Genomic DNA, 16366 nt, shown 5'->3' on the forward strand with positions numbered 1-16366 from the left:
ACTTGTGGCCGAGTTGACTTGTGGCCGAGTTGACTTGTGGCCGAGTAGAACGTAGCCAAACTTTTTGTGGCCGAGTTGACTTGTGGCCGAGTTAACTTGTGGCCGAGTTGACTTGTGGCCGAGTTGACTTGTGGCCGAGTTGACTGTGGCCGAGTTGACTTGTGGCCGAGTTGGATCGAATTCTGACGAACTAGGGCCAAGCTTAGGCCTAATGTTTTTGTGGAAAGTTAGATAGTCGTTATGAATACCCGTCGTTATATACCCGACAGTCGACTGCCTTTATATCTTCACTTGTCTTCAATTTGTATTCAAAGGGTACATTGCTGCATAGCCAACTGTCGGGGATATGGTACCTTCATACGACTACTCCATAGAGATAATAATAAGAATACTACTAGAGCGCTAACCGCAATGTATTCGATGTTAGAAATACGCAGAACTGTGTGGGTACCATCCAAGATGGCTGCCATAGATTTAGCCAATCAAATTTCGCTAAGCGCCATCGTTTGCAATTGCGCCCTCAATTTACTCAGAGGGTTCAGTACAGCTAGCTACCCGTATGTTTGCAACTCGAGCGTTGCGGTGTTTGGGTGTAATGTATACGATTTTAATTTTCATTCCTTGGTACTTAATTTTTGAATAAGATGCTCCACTTGGCCTCGTTTTGGCTACAATATTTAATAATTTGTTATTACCATTACTCATTATCATTAATGAAATAATAGTCAGTCAGAGGGCTTATTAATAGGTAATAATATGTATACTAAGCCTGAAGGTGGCGCTTTACTACGACGGCTATCTTGGATGGTACACATACATAACTCTGCATTGCTGCGCCATCTTGTTAACACTCTGAGTTGTTTAATAGCTCTATGGACTACTCATACAACAGAAATAAACGTCGCAAGGAGTTAGTGAAAAATGGAGATCTAAATGAAAAAACGATGTATTTCAGCAAGTATTAAAACCTTTTTGTTTTATTTTAGGCCTTCTTTTAGTTTCATGAATGCCAACATGCCGATCGGTTAGCGTGAACCCTGACTTCAACTCTGCAGAAAATCCACATCGAACTTCGCATCGCGATGTAAAACAAAATGTCGGAAAACTTTTCTTTGACGCATGCGCATTTGCATAAATGTCTACACACATACGCACACACATACTACACACAATAAAAAACAAAAGAAATGTGACAGAGTGATTACAATAGTTCCTATTGCATTACATGCATAGGAACTAAAAAGCCCACACTATCTTGAGATGGGCTTCTTTTCGGGACTACGTTTGCAAACTGAAGAGGGGGTTCAATTCAAGATGGGCATCTTCTCAAGGTTTTACGGTTATAGGGATTACTTATCTGCTTATAGAATTGTGCTCCCTAGAAGGTTGAGGATGTTGTCTTTAATCCGATGACCAGGGATAATAAGTGCACAGAGACAGTCTACTAAAAAATTACACCACAGAAATATTTTAAATATTTATATTACTGGTAGTATTATAGTTATACATACCATTAGCTCTGGCATAGGATCTCCTTCCTTCGAACTCCTCTTCCGATATAATGCTACCGAGAGATGAGCTCCTGCATCTGGTTCCTTCCTGGTATGGCATCCTCTGAACCATGGCTGGTCTCATGGGCTGTGTTTGCATTTGCATTTGATGAGGAGGAGGAATAGGTGGTGGGAATGTCTGGTAGCCTAAGGACAGTAGCTACTTGCACAGGAAGGATTTCAACCTCCAACCTCAAGGTTGAGAGTCAGAGCCACAACTGCTTCTACCACAAACATGTAAATATACATATTAACTCAACATCATTCTTGTATACAGTTTCAATGACATCTTTTTATATTTTTGATCAATAAAGAATATGGTTTCTTGTACGAAACCCTAACTTTAAGTTCATAACAATATTTATTACAATTTGCTGATGCACACACAATATTAATAATACAATTAAACTTGCCTAATTCGACTTTTCCTAACTTAAAATAATTTAAAAGTTGATCTTATTTTACATACCAAATTGTTGTATTTTCACTTAATTAAAAATCTGTAAGTCAAATTTTACCCAAGTCAAACAATTTTTCAATGCCAGTTTGGATTCTACTTAGGCAAGTTCAACTGTATAATAAACAAGAATTTTTAACTATTTTTTTTTTTGATAAATGTAATAAATAGTAAGAACTTCTGGCTCACCTCAAATCCTAGATTATAAAAAAATCTCAAAGTTGATACATCTGAAAATACAATAAAAAATTATATTATAATAAAACATACTTTATATATATATATGTTCATCATCATCATGAATGACAATGGAAGGTTCTATGTTGCTGTAAATCTGATCTTTTAATTGACACGGAGAAGCATAAAAGGGTAAAAGTGGCTTGACGCAGCACCATTGCTTTGCTTTCTCAACCTTGAAGTCAGGGTTACAATCCTTGTATCCTTGAGCAAGCACTTTATTCATGTTACCTCTCTCCACTGATGAGAACTTGGTGGGGCTGCCTGCTCCTGCGCTCATGACAGCACCAACAATGATCCAATTACTTGGGACAGGACTACAAGAGATTCAACTCTCATGATTTGTTGGAATCTAATCCTATTTCAAATCTACTACCACAAAGAGGCGTGTCCTTCAAAAAACGAGTTTCGTGCAAACTGTTTGAATTCTAATAAAGCGCCCCCTATCTTGTGGCAGTATTTTTTTATCGTTTCATTGTGTGCATACAAAATGAGGGCAGTCGGACCTCTTGCAGTTATATAGTCTTGGATAAAACTTAATATATAAATAAAAAATAAGTATGCCATCAACATGTTTTGTATTACATTAAACCAAAGATTCATGTTGAATATATTTGAAATTTTCAAAATAAGCTGCTTTCAAGTTAAGTTCTTACCATGCAATGGTAGATCTGAGCCATTTTGGTCCCTGGAGCTACCCGCTGCTATATTGACTGGTCCGGTTAAGTTATCAGTTGCTATAAAAAGAATAAATAAACTTGACTGGCGAACTTTCTTATTTTCTGTCACACAGAAAGGGTGTTCGTAAATTGAAAAATTTGTAAACCAGGTATCACGGTACACCGTGCAGCAGCATGGTGTACCGCGCTAAAGCCTAGCTGAATTAACCTTCGATAAAAACCAAATTATTTTAATCATTGGCATTCTTCCACGTAACAAAATATAATTTTAACTCTTATTCAAACATCTGTATTATGGATCTTTCTCTCGTGTTCTTTCTAGTTGTTAGAACGCTGAATTGTATTGTTTACATGCATTTCGCGATCATATCTAGCATTCACAATATCAATAAGTTGCTGACCCAAACACTCTATTTCATCATATCGTAAATATGTGCGTTCAATCCGACAACACTGGCGTTGGTAGTTCATTGTTCTGGTTAGGTTTAATAGGGATTATTATACCAGAAATGGAAGAAAAGATCAAGTTGCTAATAAATACAACAAACTTGATTTTATTAGGAAAAATATACATTATCACTTTGTAAAACGTGTGCAATCAGGCTTTTTTTAAGGTAATAATTGGTCGATGATGACATCATCAGGGGCAAAGACCATTCGCAAAATAAACGTTTGTAAAATGGACGTTTTACTGTACTTTCAAAAGCAACAATATTATAGTTCCCGGAATGCACTATATAACCAAACTAATCTTAACAAATTTATATGAAAATGGTGGTCTTACCTGGCAACATAATAGGACAAAATGGAATCCCAACAGACATTGAGGGCTGACTGTTGACTGGCATCATGTTTGGTTGTGTTGCATTGTTGTTAAGAGGCTTTGGCATTTTGTCTTCCATTATGCTCGAATTTGAATCACTCCAGCTTGGATCTGTGCACACAAAGTGCCCCTCTTGTATGTTACCCTGTGGCATATCTTGAGCTGGTGACGGTGTCTGAAGTTCAAAGCCCAGACTTAATATGCATTAAAAATATCACACTTCCTGAAGGGATGTAAATTAGACCCTCTGAAGAAGCGTAGATTATTCCCTCAGAAGAGTTGTAGATTATGCCCTTAAAGGGGTGTAGATCATGCCCACCGAAGGGGTGTATATTACACCGTCTGAAGTAGTGTAGACTACTTCTTCATTAAGTGCAGATAGGTACACCTTCTGCAGTGAAAGTAGATAAAATTTCTCCATTGGTTTTGAATCTCAGTTATGACCATACTCCAAAATATTTAACATCATTTTAATAAGCATCTATATATACAGTAATCATCTAAAATATTTATAATAAATAATATCTTATTAAGAACATATGAGGTTAAATCTCATTTATAATTTCGAATCCCAAAAAAAACCCCCAAAAAAAACCACTCGGTAATGAGGAATCAAATATACTACAATGCTAATTAAAAACAGTGTATTATTGAGCAAAGAAAAATGAATAGATTGTGTATTCAAATGTGTTAACATTGATAAAGTATTTTAAGAATGAAAATGAAAGATTGTGTGTTTTATAAAAACTGTGAAGAGCATTACCTTCCTTCTGTGCGGCTGAAAATGGGGGTCTTACCTGGCAACATAATAGGACAAAATGGAATCCCAACAGACATTGAGGGCTGACTGTTGACTGGCATCATGTTTGGTTGTGTTGCATTGTTGTTAAGAGGCTTCGGCATTTTGTCTTCCATTATGCTCGAATTTGAATCACTCCAGCTTGGATCTGTGCACACAAAGTGCCCCTCTTGTATGTTACCCTGTGGCATATCTTGAGCTGGTGACGGTGTCTGAAGTTCAAAGCCCAGACTTAATATGCATTAAAAATATCACACTTCCTGAAGGGATGTAAATTAGACCCTCTGAAGAAGCGTAGATTATTCCCTCAGAAGAGTTGTAGATTATGCCCTTAAAGGGGTGTAGATCATGCCCACCGAAGGGGTGTATATTACACCGTCTGAAGTAGTGTAGACTACTTCTTCATTAATGCAGATAGGTACACCTTCTGCAGTGAAAGTAGATAAAATTTCTCCATTGGTTTTGAATCTCAGTTATGACCATACTCCAAAATATATAACATCATTTTAATAAGCATCTATATATACAGTAAGCATCTAAAATATTTATAATAATATCTTATTAAGAACATATAAGGTTAAATCTCATTTATAATTTTGAATACCGAAAAAAAAAAAACACTCGGTCATGAGGAATCAAATATACTACAATGCTAATTAAAAATAGTGTATTATTGAGCAAAGAAAAATGAATACATTGTGTATTCAAATTGTGTTAACATTGATAAAGTATTTTAAGAATGAAAATGAAAGATTGTGTGTTTTTTAAAAGCTGTGAAAAGCATTACCTTCCTTCTGTGCGGCTGGGTACGTTGACCGTCATCAATAACTAATAGAAAACAAATCATTTAATATTTTATTGATACCTTTAATAATTTCTTTCCTTTATTTCATACACTAACATTTTACAGATTAATTTCATTTATACCCAGATAATTTTGTATGCAAAATAACCAATCATTTATATATATCAATCATTAGTTGACTTTCAGAATAAAATAGTTAAAAGAACGATTTTGATGTCTCATCCACTGACCTTGTTCTTCATACATTTCATCATCGACCTGCATGTCTATAAAAAGGAAAACACTTTAATCACTAAAATATCCTTCTATGATTTAAAAATAATTTTACATGAAGGTAGCTATGAATTACAGCCACCGTCAATTCTCCTTCTCATGCCATGTGGCAATGATAAGAACTGTAGTGACCTGGTAATGGCTATGTATTTGTATAGCGCATATTAATGGACAGTCTCTGCATTTGAAAAGTATAATGTTGAAAGTCAAAAACAGAGAAATATCCTAAAAGTAACTACAGGAAAAATAAAAGAAACAAAGAGAAACAGCAGAAGAAGCCAGTGCCACTGCTGTTCCCCATGTCTTTGAGACGTTGGTATAATCAATTAGTATAAAATAATTAATTAATAATATGCTTGTCCCCATTGGGAGAATGCAGTAAAAGAAAGAAAGAATTAATAATGTTTGAAGCTCACCACAGCCTTGGACAAACTGGTCAGCATAGTGATCATGAACCAGATTCCTAGGATGGTTTAGAGAGGGAGAGGTTCGACCTCTTCTGCGTAGTTTACCCCAGCATCCTCCAGATTTCCCCTCCACTGGTCCACTCTGATGAACATGAACCTAAAGAAAGAATTCACATTTTTATGTGCACAGCATACAGATGTAGACATCGATATGTATGCTACTCTCTCTAATATTTGATGTTTGAATCATACTTACAGGCATTGGTGGGAAAGGTCCCTGTACACCTTCATCCTCAAGATCATACATTGAACTTTCCACTATGACATGCTCGTCAGTGTCACTTCCCTGACTGTAGGTTCTTTGCCGACTATAATGAACACCTCTACGCATTCTGAAATGTCATAAAAATCATTATCATTTTGCTCATCAAAAATAACCATGATCATAAACATAATCATTCGTGAATCAGAAACACAACTGACCTACCACTATTTACCATGCACTACCATTACTATTGTTAGCATCATCATCAGAAACCATCATGAATATTTACCATTCACTCTATGTGAGAAATGCAATTCTGCTATCTTTCCTAATATATTACCTGTATGGAGAGAGGTATCTATGTGATCCTTGTTTATAAGGTGAATATTTTTCATCTCTCATAGCTTGATCTTGGTACGCTGATTGGTCATCACCTAAAACGTAGACACTATCACTCAAGAACCGCCCTCTCTTTAAGATCCGAAGATGAGGACCTGAAAGGTAAAACATCTTTAACTCAAATTTAAAATTAATCTTAAAGATTCTATGGCAACAGATCATAATGTGAATATGGGGCAGTGCCTAAAATTTAGTGTTAATCATCATAAAAAGCTTCTCAAATTCCAAGGCACTACACCCTTCTAAGCTGAACAACATAGTACATGAGTAAAATGGGAGGTCAAAAACCACTTACTAATATGGCCTCCTTGGTTCTTGAAGCTTCTAGGAGAAATACATTTGTAGGATTGTGGTGGTTGATTCAGGGGACGGAGATTTTTAATTGGTACAGTGCACCTATCATCACAAAACATGCAAACAAAAAAAATAGAAAAATGAAATCTACAGTAACACAAGCAACATTAAGCAAGCATGTAATGTAGTGCAATTTCATATAGCACATTATACTGAAGTCTAAATGCACCTAAAAAATGATGAAAAAGTGAACTGACTGAACAGAAAACCAAATATCACTGCATTGTTTGCCTGCAAATTAAGACCAATGACTAGCATGTTTTAAATGTTCTAATTGCAGAGGTTTAATCAATCACATAAGTAATACATGCAAGGCTCTCAAGTTGGAAAAAGTCATTTCCAGGACAAGCTTTTTTTAGCACATCTAATTTCTTTTCACACCAATCAAAACTGAATTCCGTGAGACAAATGATATTATAAAGGGGTAATGCAGTAGTAAAAGCATGCAGATTTAAGGCATTTCCAGGAGATTTGGAACTCCTGGACATGGAAATAAAAAATCAAACATTTTAACATGTTGAGGAAGGAATGTGCAAAGAAATATAACATACACAGTGCAAAGCAGTAAATAAACTCTACATTATACAACACGCCTTACTTTTCACCCATTTCTTCAATAAAAACTGTTACAGGTCCATTTGCTGAGGAGACTTCTTGAATATGAGCATTGTAAAATTTAGATGCATCTTCTAAATGAACCTATAAAGAATTTAACAAGCCTAATAAATTAAATTTATTACACAGAAACTATGCATTAGTAAAATACTGAATTTTTTGCAATAAACCTTCTTGAAAAACAGGAATGAATAAATTTTTATCATGAAAATTAGATCAGGGATGGCACCAGGATCTGCTGGACCGGGGAACTGACTCTGCCACTGGTGCGCAAGTAGGCGTCAATCAAAACCTCTCGGAAATGGTCCATGGGCAAAGCCCCATGGAAAACTGACAATTCAGGGGTTTCAACGGCTTACTTATTCGATTTTAGAGTCCACCAATATTTAAGATACTTATACTGTAATTTCTCAGACGAGGAACTGCTCCTCCAACCCTACCCACCCCTTCTCCCCACTGGTTTTGGCGCCACCCCTGAGTCTGCTAAATACTAAAATACACAAAGGTCTCCCTCCAATTAAAGACTACTTTTGGGATCGTTTGTTTCCATGTTCTTCAACAGCTTTGGTCTCTTAAATACAATAATGAAGATAAGACATTCACAAAATTTGGGACAACAGAAAAGGGTCTTAAATTGGATATGGCCATTAATTGGAGGGGTCTTTCATTAGAAAGAGACCTGTATCACAAATTATTTTGAATTTTAAATTTAAATAATACATTTGTGAAAAACATATTGTCCCAATGATGGAGACAATACCTTTTTTTCTCAAAATTTATCATCTTTAATTCTAACCGAGAGAATTTTTCTTGACAAACATAAAGAAATTACTTTCATCAAAAATAGATACCAGTACACATTTTTTCCAGAGCAACTTTTACCTACATTCCAGCACAGTGTATATACAGTACTTGTACAATAATAATTTTGTATAATTTGAAAAGTGTAACATAAGAACAAAATAAGAAAAAACAATGAGCCTGGGCAAAAATTCTTCTAGTTCTTATAAAAAAAAAAGTGTAGATATAATTCTTAAGAAAAACATAGTCTCATTCATACATCTTTCTTGAAAACGTATTACCATCTTTACTTACATGGCAATAGAAGAGCTGTTTTTTCTTTTCCAAAGTTACTATCAATGATGTGACAAAATATGTAGGAAAAAAATCTGAAATATACAGCTCTCAGGAGACTACCTTCAATGCCAACCTCCCCAGGTCGCTTAGGGGTAATTAAACACCTGGTAAACTGCCAGCAACCTTGACTGAATTGCACCCAAGTTTAGAGCCCTGCATCTCATTTTCTAGAACACTTATACTGTTTAGCTCCACAGCAATCATAAAATGGAGTCATTTGTTTTATGGGAATTAAAATTAAATACTTACTAAGCATTTGTCACCAAGAGCATACTGCATGCCTGCAGATATCAGGTACTCACGGTGCTGTTGTTCTAAGAGCAGAATTTATTATAAAAATATAAAAAAGTTATTTATAAATATCATTAGAGTTATAACTGTTGCAAAATTGTTGTATGGTTAAATATCTTTACTTTTCAATGTCAAAAGAACAAACTATGAAGTCAGTATTTACTATTTACACATTGTAAAGACCTTTCTAGATTATCAAACTTTATTTGACAAAACATGTGACATGCATAAATATGGTAATGACGACCATATAGGCATATTATGATAGAGCAGTTTTTTGTCCAATAGACAGCTTTAAACAACATTCATTAGTTTTCACTGTAATATCAAATTAGTTACTAGAATAAATTTATTATATATTGCTAAAGAAGCCATTAAGTGCTATTATCCGCATAAAAATAATTTATATTTAACACAGATATCAATATATGAAATTTTACTATATTAATAAATCTAGCTTCCCTTCATTGACAATAAAATTTCACCAATATAGTAAAAAAAAAACCAAAAAAGGGGTTTTTTGCAGGCAGCAAATTAGCTCCATAAAAAGTATCTAGATTGAATTTACTGTCATAATATAAAATATGAAATTCCTGTACCTACACAACATACATACATATCACAATATAAAATAAAATACTATTTGACAAGTAATCATTAAACACAAGTACTTTGTAGAGATAGGCTCAGAGAAGATACCTTGTTTTATTCTGATTTTTCTCAGAGTACAATTCATGAAGAAAAACTTGGCAAGGATTCACTTACGTTTTTTAAAATCTGACCACGTATCAAATTCCACATTTCTGTAAATTTCTGGGTCCAGTGATTTGATGACTTTGTACGGAAAAGGTGGACGTCTTTTGCTCTCTCTCTTCTAGGACAAGAGAACATGTATTTAACTGATCCCTAGATTTTTTCACATTGCTAAATACATGATTTGTTACTGCTCTTATTGCTATCTTTTTTCTCTGTCATTGACAAATACTGATATATTATTTCAGTTGACATTACAAGATGATAACAAGCAGTGTTCTCCCTAAGCCGTTTTAGCTGTCAATTTTACCAGTAAAAATAACTGACCAACCAGTAAAAATTGTGTGTTGGTAGAATAAAAAAGCACATTATTAGGCCTAGGTTGACTAGGCTGCCCTTCTTTCAATAAACGAACATCATTCCTTTCCGGGCCTAAGCTATGATTACGTATTACGTTGGGGCAGAATTTGCTTCTATTACTCAAAAATAGCTTTAAAAACGCTCTCAGAAAAGCACTGGTCAGGCAGCTGTCTGACCTGCCGGACAGCTTCTGCCACCCATGCAATATTGATTAAAAGACTTAACAAATTTAAGTAAAGATCAATTGTAGCTATATTGTTTACCATATCAAAACCTCTATCGAACACTTCCCCTGAGCTTTCATACTCGTGTTCCTGTTGTCTATTGGACTCTTCGTTTTCCTGCTCACATGGAAATGGAATGCGGTTGGGATATCGTAGAATATCAATTGCTTCATCAACTTTGTCATGCAGCTTAAATACATCTTTGTACAACAGTTCATACACAACAGCTGAGGGATAAGTAAAATGACTGATTAAATAAAAAAATTATATATTAATGCTTGCGGTACAGCACGTAAACAGAAAAGAACTGTCGTTGGTTGAGAATGTCTCGATGGTTTTGAATGAGTTGCTTCAATCGTCTTCAGGAAAATAATATCTGCAGAAAATTCCAAACAGGTAAATACTTAATATGTTTGGGTAGTGAGACTTGCTGCTGATTGGTGGAATAAATAAAAATGATTAGTGAACTTTACTTTTTTTCAGAGTAGCTATATTTACTATTAAAGTTACTTAATTAGTATCTTTGACAACAATAAATATGTATACTAAGCGAAACATGTGCTTTGGGTGTTTTAAACATAAAACACCTAAAACACCTATTTAGTTAGTTAACTGATGTATGCCTGTGAGACACAGTTGAAACGTATTGATAATTACTTGATTAAATCTTGGATAACTGCTTTCAAATTTGTGTTGCTTATAAAATCTTGTCGATTTGAGTTACAACAGTTATAATAATAATAATCTCTATATTTATACACGGCTAAAACCTAAATTCAACAAAGAAAATATAATATCTTAGTAAAGAGGAATCAGAATATCATAAAAGCAGCTTTAAAAATACAGAAAATTTGAAGCTGATCTTAATTTTAAAATTAGATTTTACATTACTGTTTTTTTATTGCCATTTTAGCACTTCTATAATGTTTTTTTCACCGAAGTCTCAGAATCAATTGAAAGAGCAACACATTTGCAAAGACAAGATGGAATGTAACACGTATGCTTTAAAATTACCTTGACATATTGCTGCAGTATCTTGAAACTGCTTTGTGAATACACTATCATAGTGGTTGCCATGGGTGAAACATAAGACAATCTGTCAATCAATCAATCAAACTTGATATTCAATAACTACAATATCAAATATTTTCAAATAAGTGGACAAAATGAATGGAAATTGTTCATGGAAAGAATTGGAAAAGAATGAAACACAAAAACTAAAACTTTGCGATAAGGGTTTAAGTTACTGTACATATCTGCACTTACCTTCTTAGCGAACCCATTTTCTGTTGCCTCTACGGGTGCTTTTCCTATTTCTTCATATATCAAAAAATCACGTCTACAAAAAACATAATTGTCGCTCATTACTAATTGATGTCATACTGGAAAAATATTATATAAGAATTTCAAATGGACAAATCATTGGATTGGATTGGATTTATTTGGTGAAAACACTAAGGATAGCCCACGAAAGTCTAGAAGACTTATTTTCAGTGCAGTTCTTTTTTTGGTGATTGGACAGTACAACGGGAGACAATCCCCTACTCTTTTCCGAAGAGAGTACTGTGTTCTTTAATGTGCACGTGGGCCATAAATGCACACGGGACCAATGGTTTAAACGTCTCATCCGAAAACGGTGCACTATTGTAACTTGTATTTCAGCCCTCTAGCTGAAACACAAGGAGAGGCAGCGATGGGAATTGACCAGGGGACCTAGAGATCTCCACGGTTCAGCGCACACACACTGGCTACCACCAGATTAGCCGACTGAGCTAAGTTAATTTTGACTGACTACAAATAACATATTCTATCACAATTTGGCATTCATGGTGTATGGTACTGCATCACAATCTAATTAATAATATTAATGTGTATAATTAATAATGTATAAATTTCCCCTTCTCTCATAAAGCAAGTACTCAATAGTAGACCCGATTATTTTACTCAGACATAATATGTAACTGTCGCTGGCAAAGTATATGCACTGATAATTGATATTATTGTAAATAATTATCAAAAAATCACTTACTCATAAAGTAGTGATAAAGCTGATATTTCAACATCACCTCCCCATTCCTAGGTAGTAAATTTAAATATGGAATAAGTGCAAGTAATCCCTTGTGCAACTCATACATTCATACTGTAATACTTTCAAAAATTAAAGCCAAGGGCTTCCTTTTTTGCAAACTTCAAACGGGTTTCTTTTTGTGATGGTCTTCTTTACGAAGCTACAGTACTTTTGCAAAGTAAAAATGTGGGGGGGGGGGCTTCTTTTCAAAATGAATGCTATAAATTTTGGAAATTACTATTATGAAACAATAAATAGGGTCACTGTAGCATCAATCTGTATCATGGAGTGTATTAACTGGTATTAAATCCCCTAAAAAACCAGGCATCTTCTTTATTTTGTTTCTTTGAAATTCATGTACAGCGTATTGTACGTACTGTACTATCTCGAATAGAAGCCCCTGCTATCTTGAAAAGAAGCCTGTAGACTTCTTTTCAAGGCAACTTTGGAAAACTAAAGAGGGGCTTCAATCCAAGACGTAGACACGTTTTTGTAGATTCCAAAATTACATACAACCAGCAATTTCCAGACAACTACAACTTTATTGCTTCAAAACGATGCTATGTGCCTACACTACATATTTGCATTATAATTCACATAACTGTACTGCGTTACTGAGTTAGATGACCCAAAATGTAAGCTAGTGCAGTTGTGTCTAATGGACATCTATAAAGGTAGCAAGAAAACAAATACAATATAATTTAGAATGACGGATACTGACCAACTACATTGAAATTAATTTATTTGATTTATATGCATCTCAAAACATACAAACATAAAACCATTTACAATGTAAAAAGCATTCAAAACATTCAATTAAAAATTTGTTAAATATTGCCTGGTTCTCACGAGAGCCCTAGTATCCGGATCGAGAGCTGATCGGGAGCTAACCGTTAGCACCTGCGTGATAACACCCGATCGGTTAGTGCTAACTGTTAGCGGTATCCGGATACCACTAACGGTTAGCAAGTGATATCGGTTAGCAAGTTGAGAGCATTTCTATCATCAACCAATCACACGTAGCGTTTACAATTTCCAGTTTCTTACTGGCCAGTGATTCCGATCATCATATTTGTTGGTATCCGGATCGGGATTTTCTCTTATGAATGCACGGCAGCTAACGTTTAGCAGCCGTGTGAGAACATAGCCTAAATTGACAACAAATAGGTAAAGAAGTGTGTAATAATTATCATAAACACTTACCCAGGGATTTGTCAGGCGTGATATGTATTCATTAAATGGACAATCAATAAACTGTCAAATTAAATGAAAAATGCATTTTAATTAGTAACTCACCGGAATGGTAACAAAGAATTTTTTATGATAAAAATGAAATTTTAAGTAATTGAAGTAAAGCAGGGCACTAACTGCGTCGTGCGACCATCGCAGCTAAAGCGCTAGACGACGCAACGTCGTCTGCTGATTGCAGTCTGAACTGATCTTCATTAGAATGACCCGTTGCGCGTGCATCCTTGTGTTGCCTCAGAATTGCATCGGACGCAGTGAGTGCCCAGCTTAAAACACCTACAGGTTCATAATGCTCCTTTTTTTTCATCATAAAATTGATACATGCCAAACGAACTTCCATATGCTGTGCCTGGGTATAGAATACCTGAAACAATAAAATGTGATAATATGACTAACATAATAAACGTCCATAAATTAAACTTTTAGGCGAAGTAGAAAGAATTCTTTGATTCCCATTCCAGTCCTCGCCAATTTTTAGTCCACATAAATTATTTTATTTTTAAACTTACAAACGCAAAATTTTGATAAGTTAAACACATTATGCAACAGAATATCAAACAACCAGCAAGTATGAAAAACAAACAAATTTTGAAAAGTGAAGAAATTTTGACAATTTGTCAGATTATGCACTTGTCAATTGTAGTTCCCCCCCCCCTGGGGACTTAGCCGGGGATGCAATTTCCAAAACGGTTACACGCATGTGAAAATCAAGGCCACCTCCTGGCAATGCGGGGCATCGTTTTATCGTACATCCCGGCTACCGCTGTACACACCCGAAACCGCTGCTACACTGACTTCAGAAGCCTGTTACATCTACGGGTAAATTTTAGATATGTCCCGGCACCACGGAGACACAACTATGTGTACATCCCTGGCTCAGTCCCAGGCGGAGGGACCGGGACTACAACTGACAAGTGCTTTAGACCCTTCGGAACATTTTGGCAAACCTTGAAAAAAATATCAAATAACAATTCCCTCCCTCACCCACTCACTTTGCCCTTGTCAGGGATGCAATGAGATCGACATTTTCATTAATTCAATATTTCATTTGACCTTTACACATTATTTTGTAAAATTTGTGTATCATTTTTTCTGGCTTTTTTTTTGTATTTTGACACCACAGGATATGAGCAATTTCGCAGTACAGACTGGACATTTATAAAAAATATAAATTTAGAGGACTTAGTAATGATGATTTGAAAAACAATCAGAATTGGATACCGGTACTTCTAATTGTTTTCAGTAAAATGCAAGCTTCAGATGCATATGGTTCCCATAGCTTCATAGATATACATACAACTAGACAGTATAACAAATTAATTTAACCATATAGGTATGGTTGCTCAATGACAACTTACTTGTTCTGCAACTGCCCTAAACAGACATGATCCATCTTTTGCAGTTATTTTACGATATAGCCCATGTGATGAAAGGTATTCGTCTATAGGTTCAAGCTTCGATGGTCTTCGCATCATGTTAACTGGATGATGATGATGATGTATGCTAAAGTGACTTTAGTAGTAGTAAATTAAAATTCAAAACAAAATGTTCATTCGTGAACGTCTCGTTCACCGTCCAAATCTCTACACATTGACCAGACTGTACACAGTGTAAGCCTAGGCATACACACAACAAGCAAGACACGTCGTTACCACATTTAAAAATAAATCGAATTCAGTCAAAAACACATTTGTTTTATAAATATTAAAATATGTATTCATTTTTATGATTTATAGTATTTGCATAACATTTATCTTTTAATTAGCATTAATTTTACTTACAATTAAATAAATGTGCAGCTGCACGCTACAGTAACATCACTGCAGCCGTCACACATGCTTCAACTGCAGCACATGTTGAGAATGTTTTTATTTAAAGACCAACCAAACCTTATGTTCCGACAGCTCTTATTGGTCGAAATATTTAGAGGCGCTTTTTAGCAGACACGTTAACTAATTCTTTTAAGTGTCTACTAGAATGTATTACATACTTGTTTTCATTTATATGTGTATTTTCAAGAACGCATTTTAAATATTTATACAGTATGTTTAACAATATTCATCTAGCGTATAAGTGACAGCATTGTAAATATTTGAATGACAGATGCTGACCAATCAACATGAAAGTCTGACTAGGTGGCGCTACGTATGTTTAAAAATAGATTTGGTTGACGGAAGAAAAGCAAGTCAGTTGGCCAATCACCTTCAAGCATTCAAAGGGGGCGTGTACACGTTCAGTGCATGTTGATTTAGAATAGATAAATTTAAAAAAAAAATAAAAAAAACATTACCAGGGCTTCCTTGGAAAGCAGTGCTAGTCACTGAACAGATACCCCCTTGTTAGAAAGCTTAAATAAATTAAAATGTTTAAATACAAACCATTAGTTACAACAAATGGAGGTTGTAGGCATATATCAAAGAGTACAAGAATTACATACTATAATTGAACTACGGAAGTATATACTGTATATAGAATACTGTATATAAAACTGCATAGAACAATTCCATACTCTCTGGTATAATAGTGTTGTACTGTACATCCTAATTAATATTATTAAAGTTCATCAAACACCTGGAGCAAAAGTTCACAGATCCCTGTAGAATTGTTGTAGTTTGTACTTA

At 34.9% G+C, this 16366-nt stretch overlaps 2 protein-coding genes across 2 annotated transcripts; both read right to left on the reverse strand.

Annotated features, from left to right (window-relative positions):
* Nucleotides 1-2119: 2119 nt before the first annotated feature.
* On the reverse strand, nucleotides 2120-4522 carry LOC117112024. Its single transcript, XM_033255066.1, has 4 exons — nucleotides 4511-4522; nucleotides 3709-3922; nucleotides 2901-2981; nucleotides 2120-2237 (listed from the first exon to the last, which is right to left on the reverse strand). Exons 2-4 carry the CDS (start codon nucleotides 3899-3901, stop codon nucleotides 2143-2145), a joined length of 369 nt encoding a protein of 122 aa, XP_033110957.1. The 5' UTR covers nucleotides 3902-3922; nucleotides 4511-4522; the 3' UTR covers nucleotides 2120-2142.
* A 20-nt stretch (nucleotides 4523-4542) lies between these two features.
* On the reverse strand, nucleotides 4543-15832 carry LOC117112388 (putative bifunctional UDP-N-acetylglucosamine transferase and deubiquitinase ALG13; the record flags this gene model as incomplete). The annotated part of the gene is made up of 18 exons (XM_033255461.1): nucleotides 15527-15832; nucleotides 15104-15257; nucleotides 14026-14109; nucleotides 13701-13751; nucleotides 12459-12505; nucleotides 11696-11768; nucleotides 11444-11525; nucleotides 10469-10656; nucleotides 9858-9966; nucleotides 9051-9115; nucleotides 7648-7748; nucleotides 6991-7091; nucleotides 6637-6790; nucleotides 6288-6423; nucleotides 6041-6188; nucleotides 5582-5617; nucleotides 5334-5374; nucleotides 4543-4758 (listed from the first exon to the last, which is right to left on the reverse strand). Coding segments are annotated over exons 2-18 (1749 nt in total), but the record flags the coding sequence as incomplete, so codon positions are not given.
* Between the last annotated feature and the right edge of the window lie 534 nt (nucleotides 15833-16366).

The sequence above is a fragment of the Anneissia japonica genome, unplaced genomic scaffold (assembly GCF_011630105.1).
Source record: "Anneissia japonica isolate Jap-2015-1 unplaced genomic scaffold, ASM1163010v1 scaffold288117_len521816_cov214, whole genome shotgun sequence".
Classification (NCBI taxonomy): domain Eukaryota; kingdom Metazoa; phylum Echinodermata; class Crinoidea; order Comatulida; family Comatulidae; genus Anneissia; species Anneissia japonica.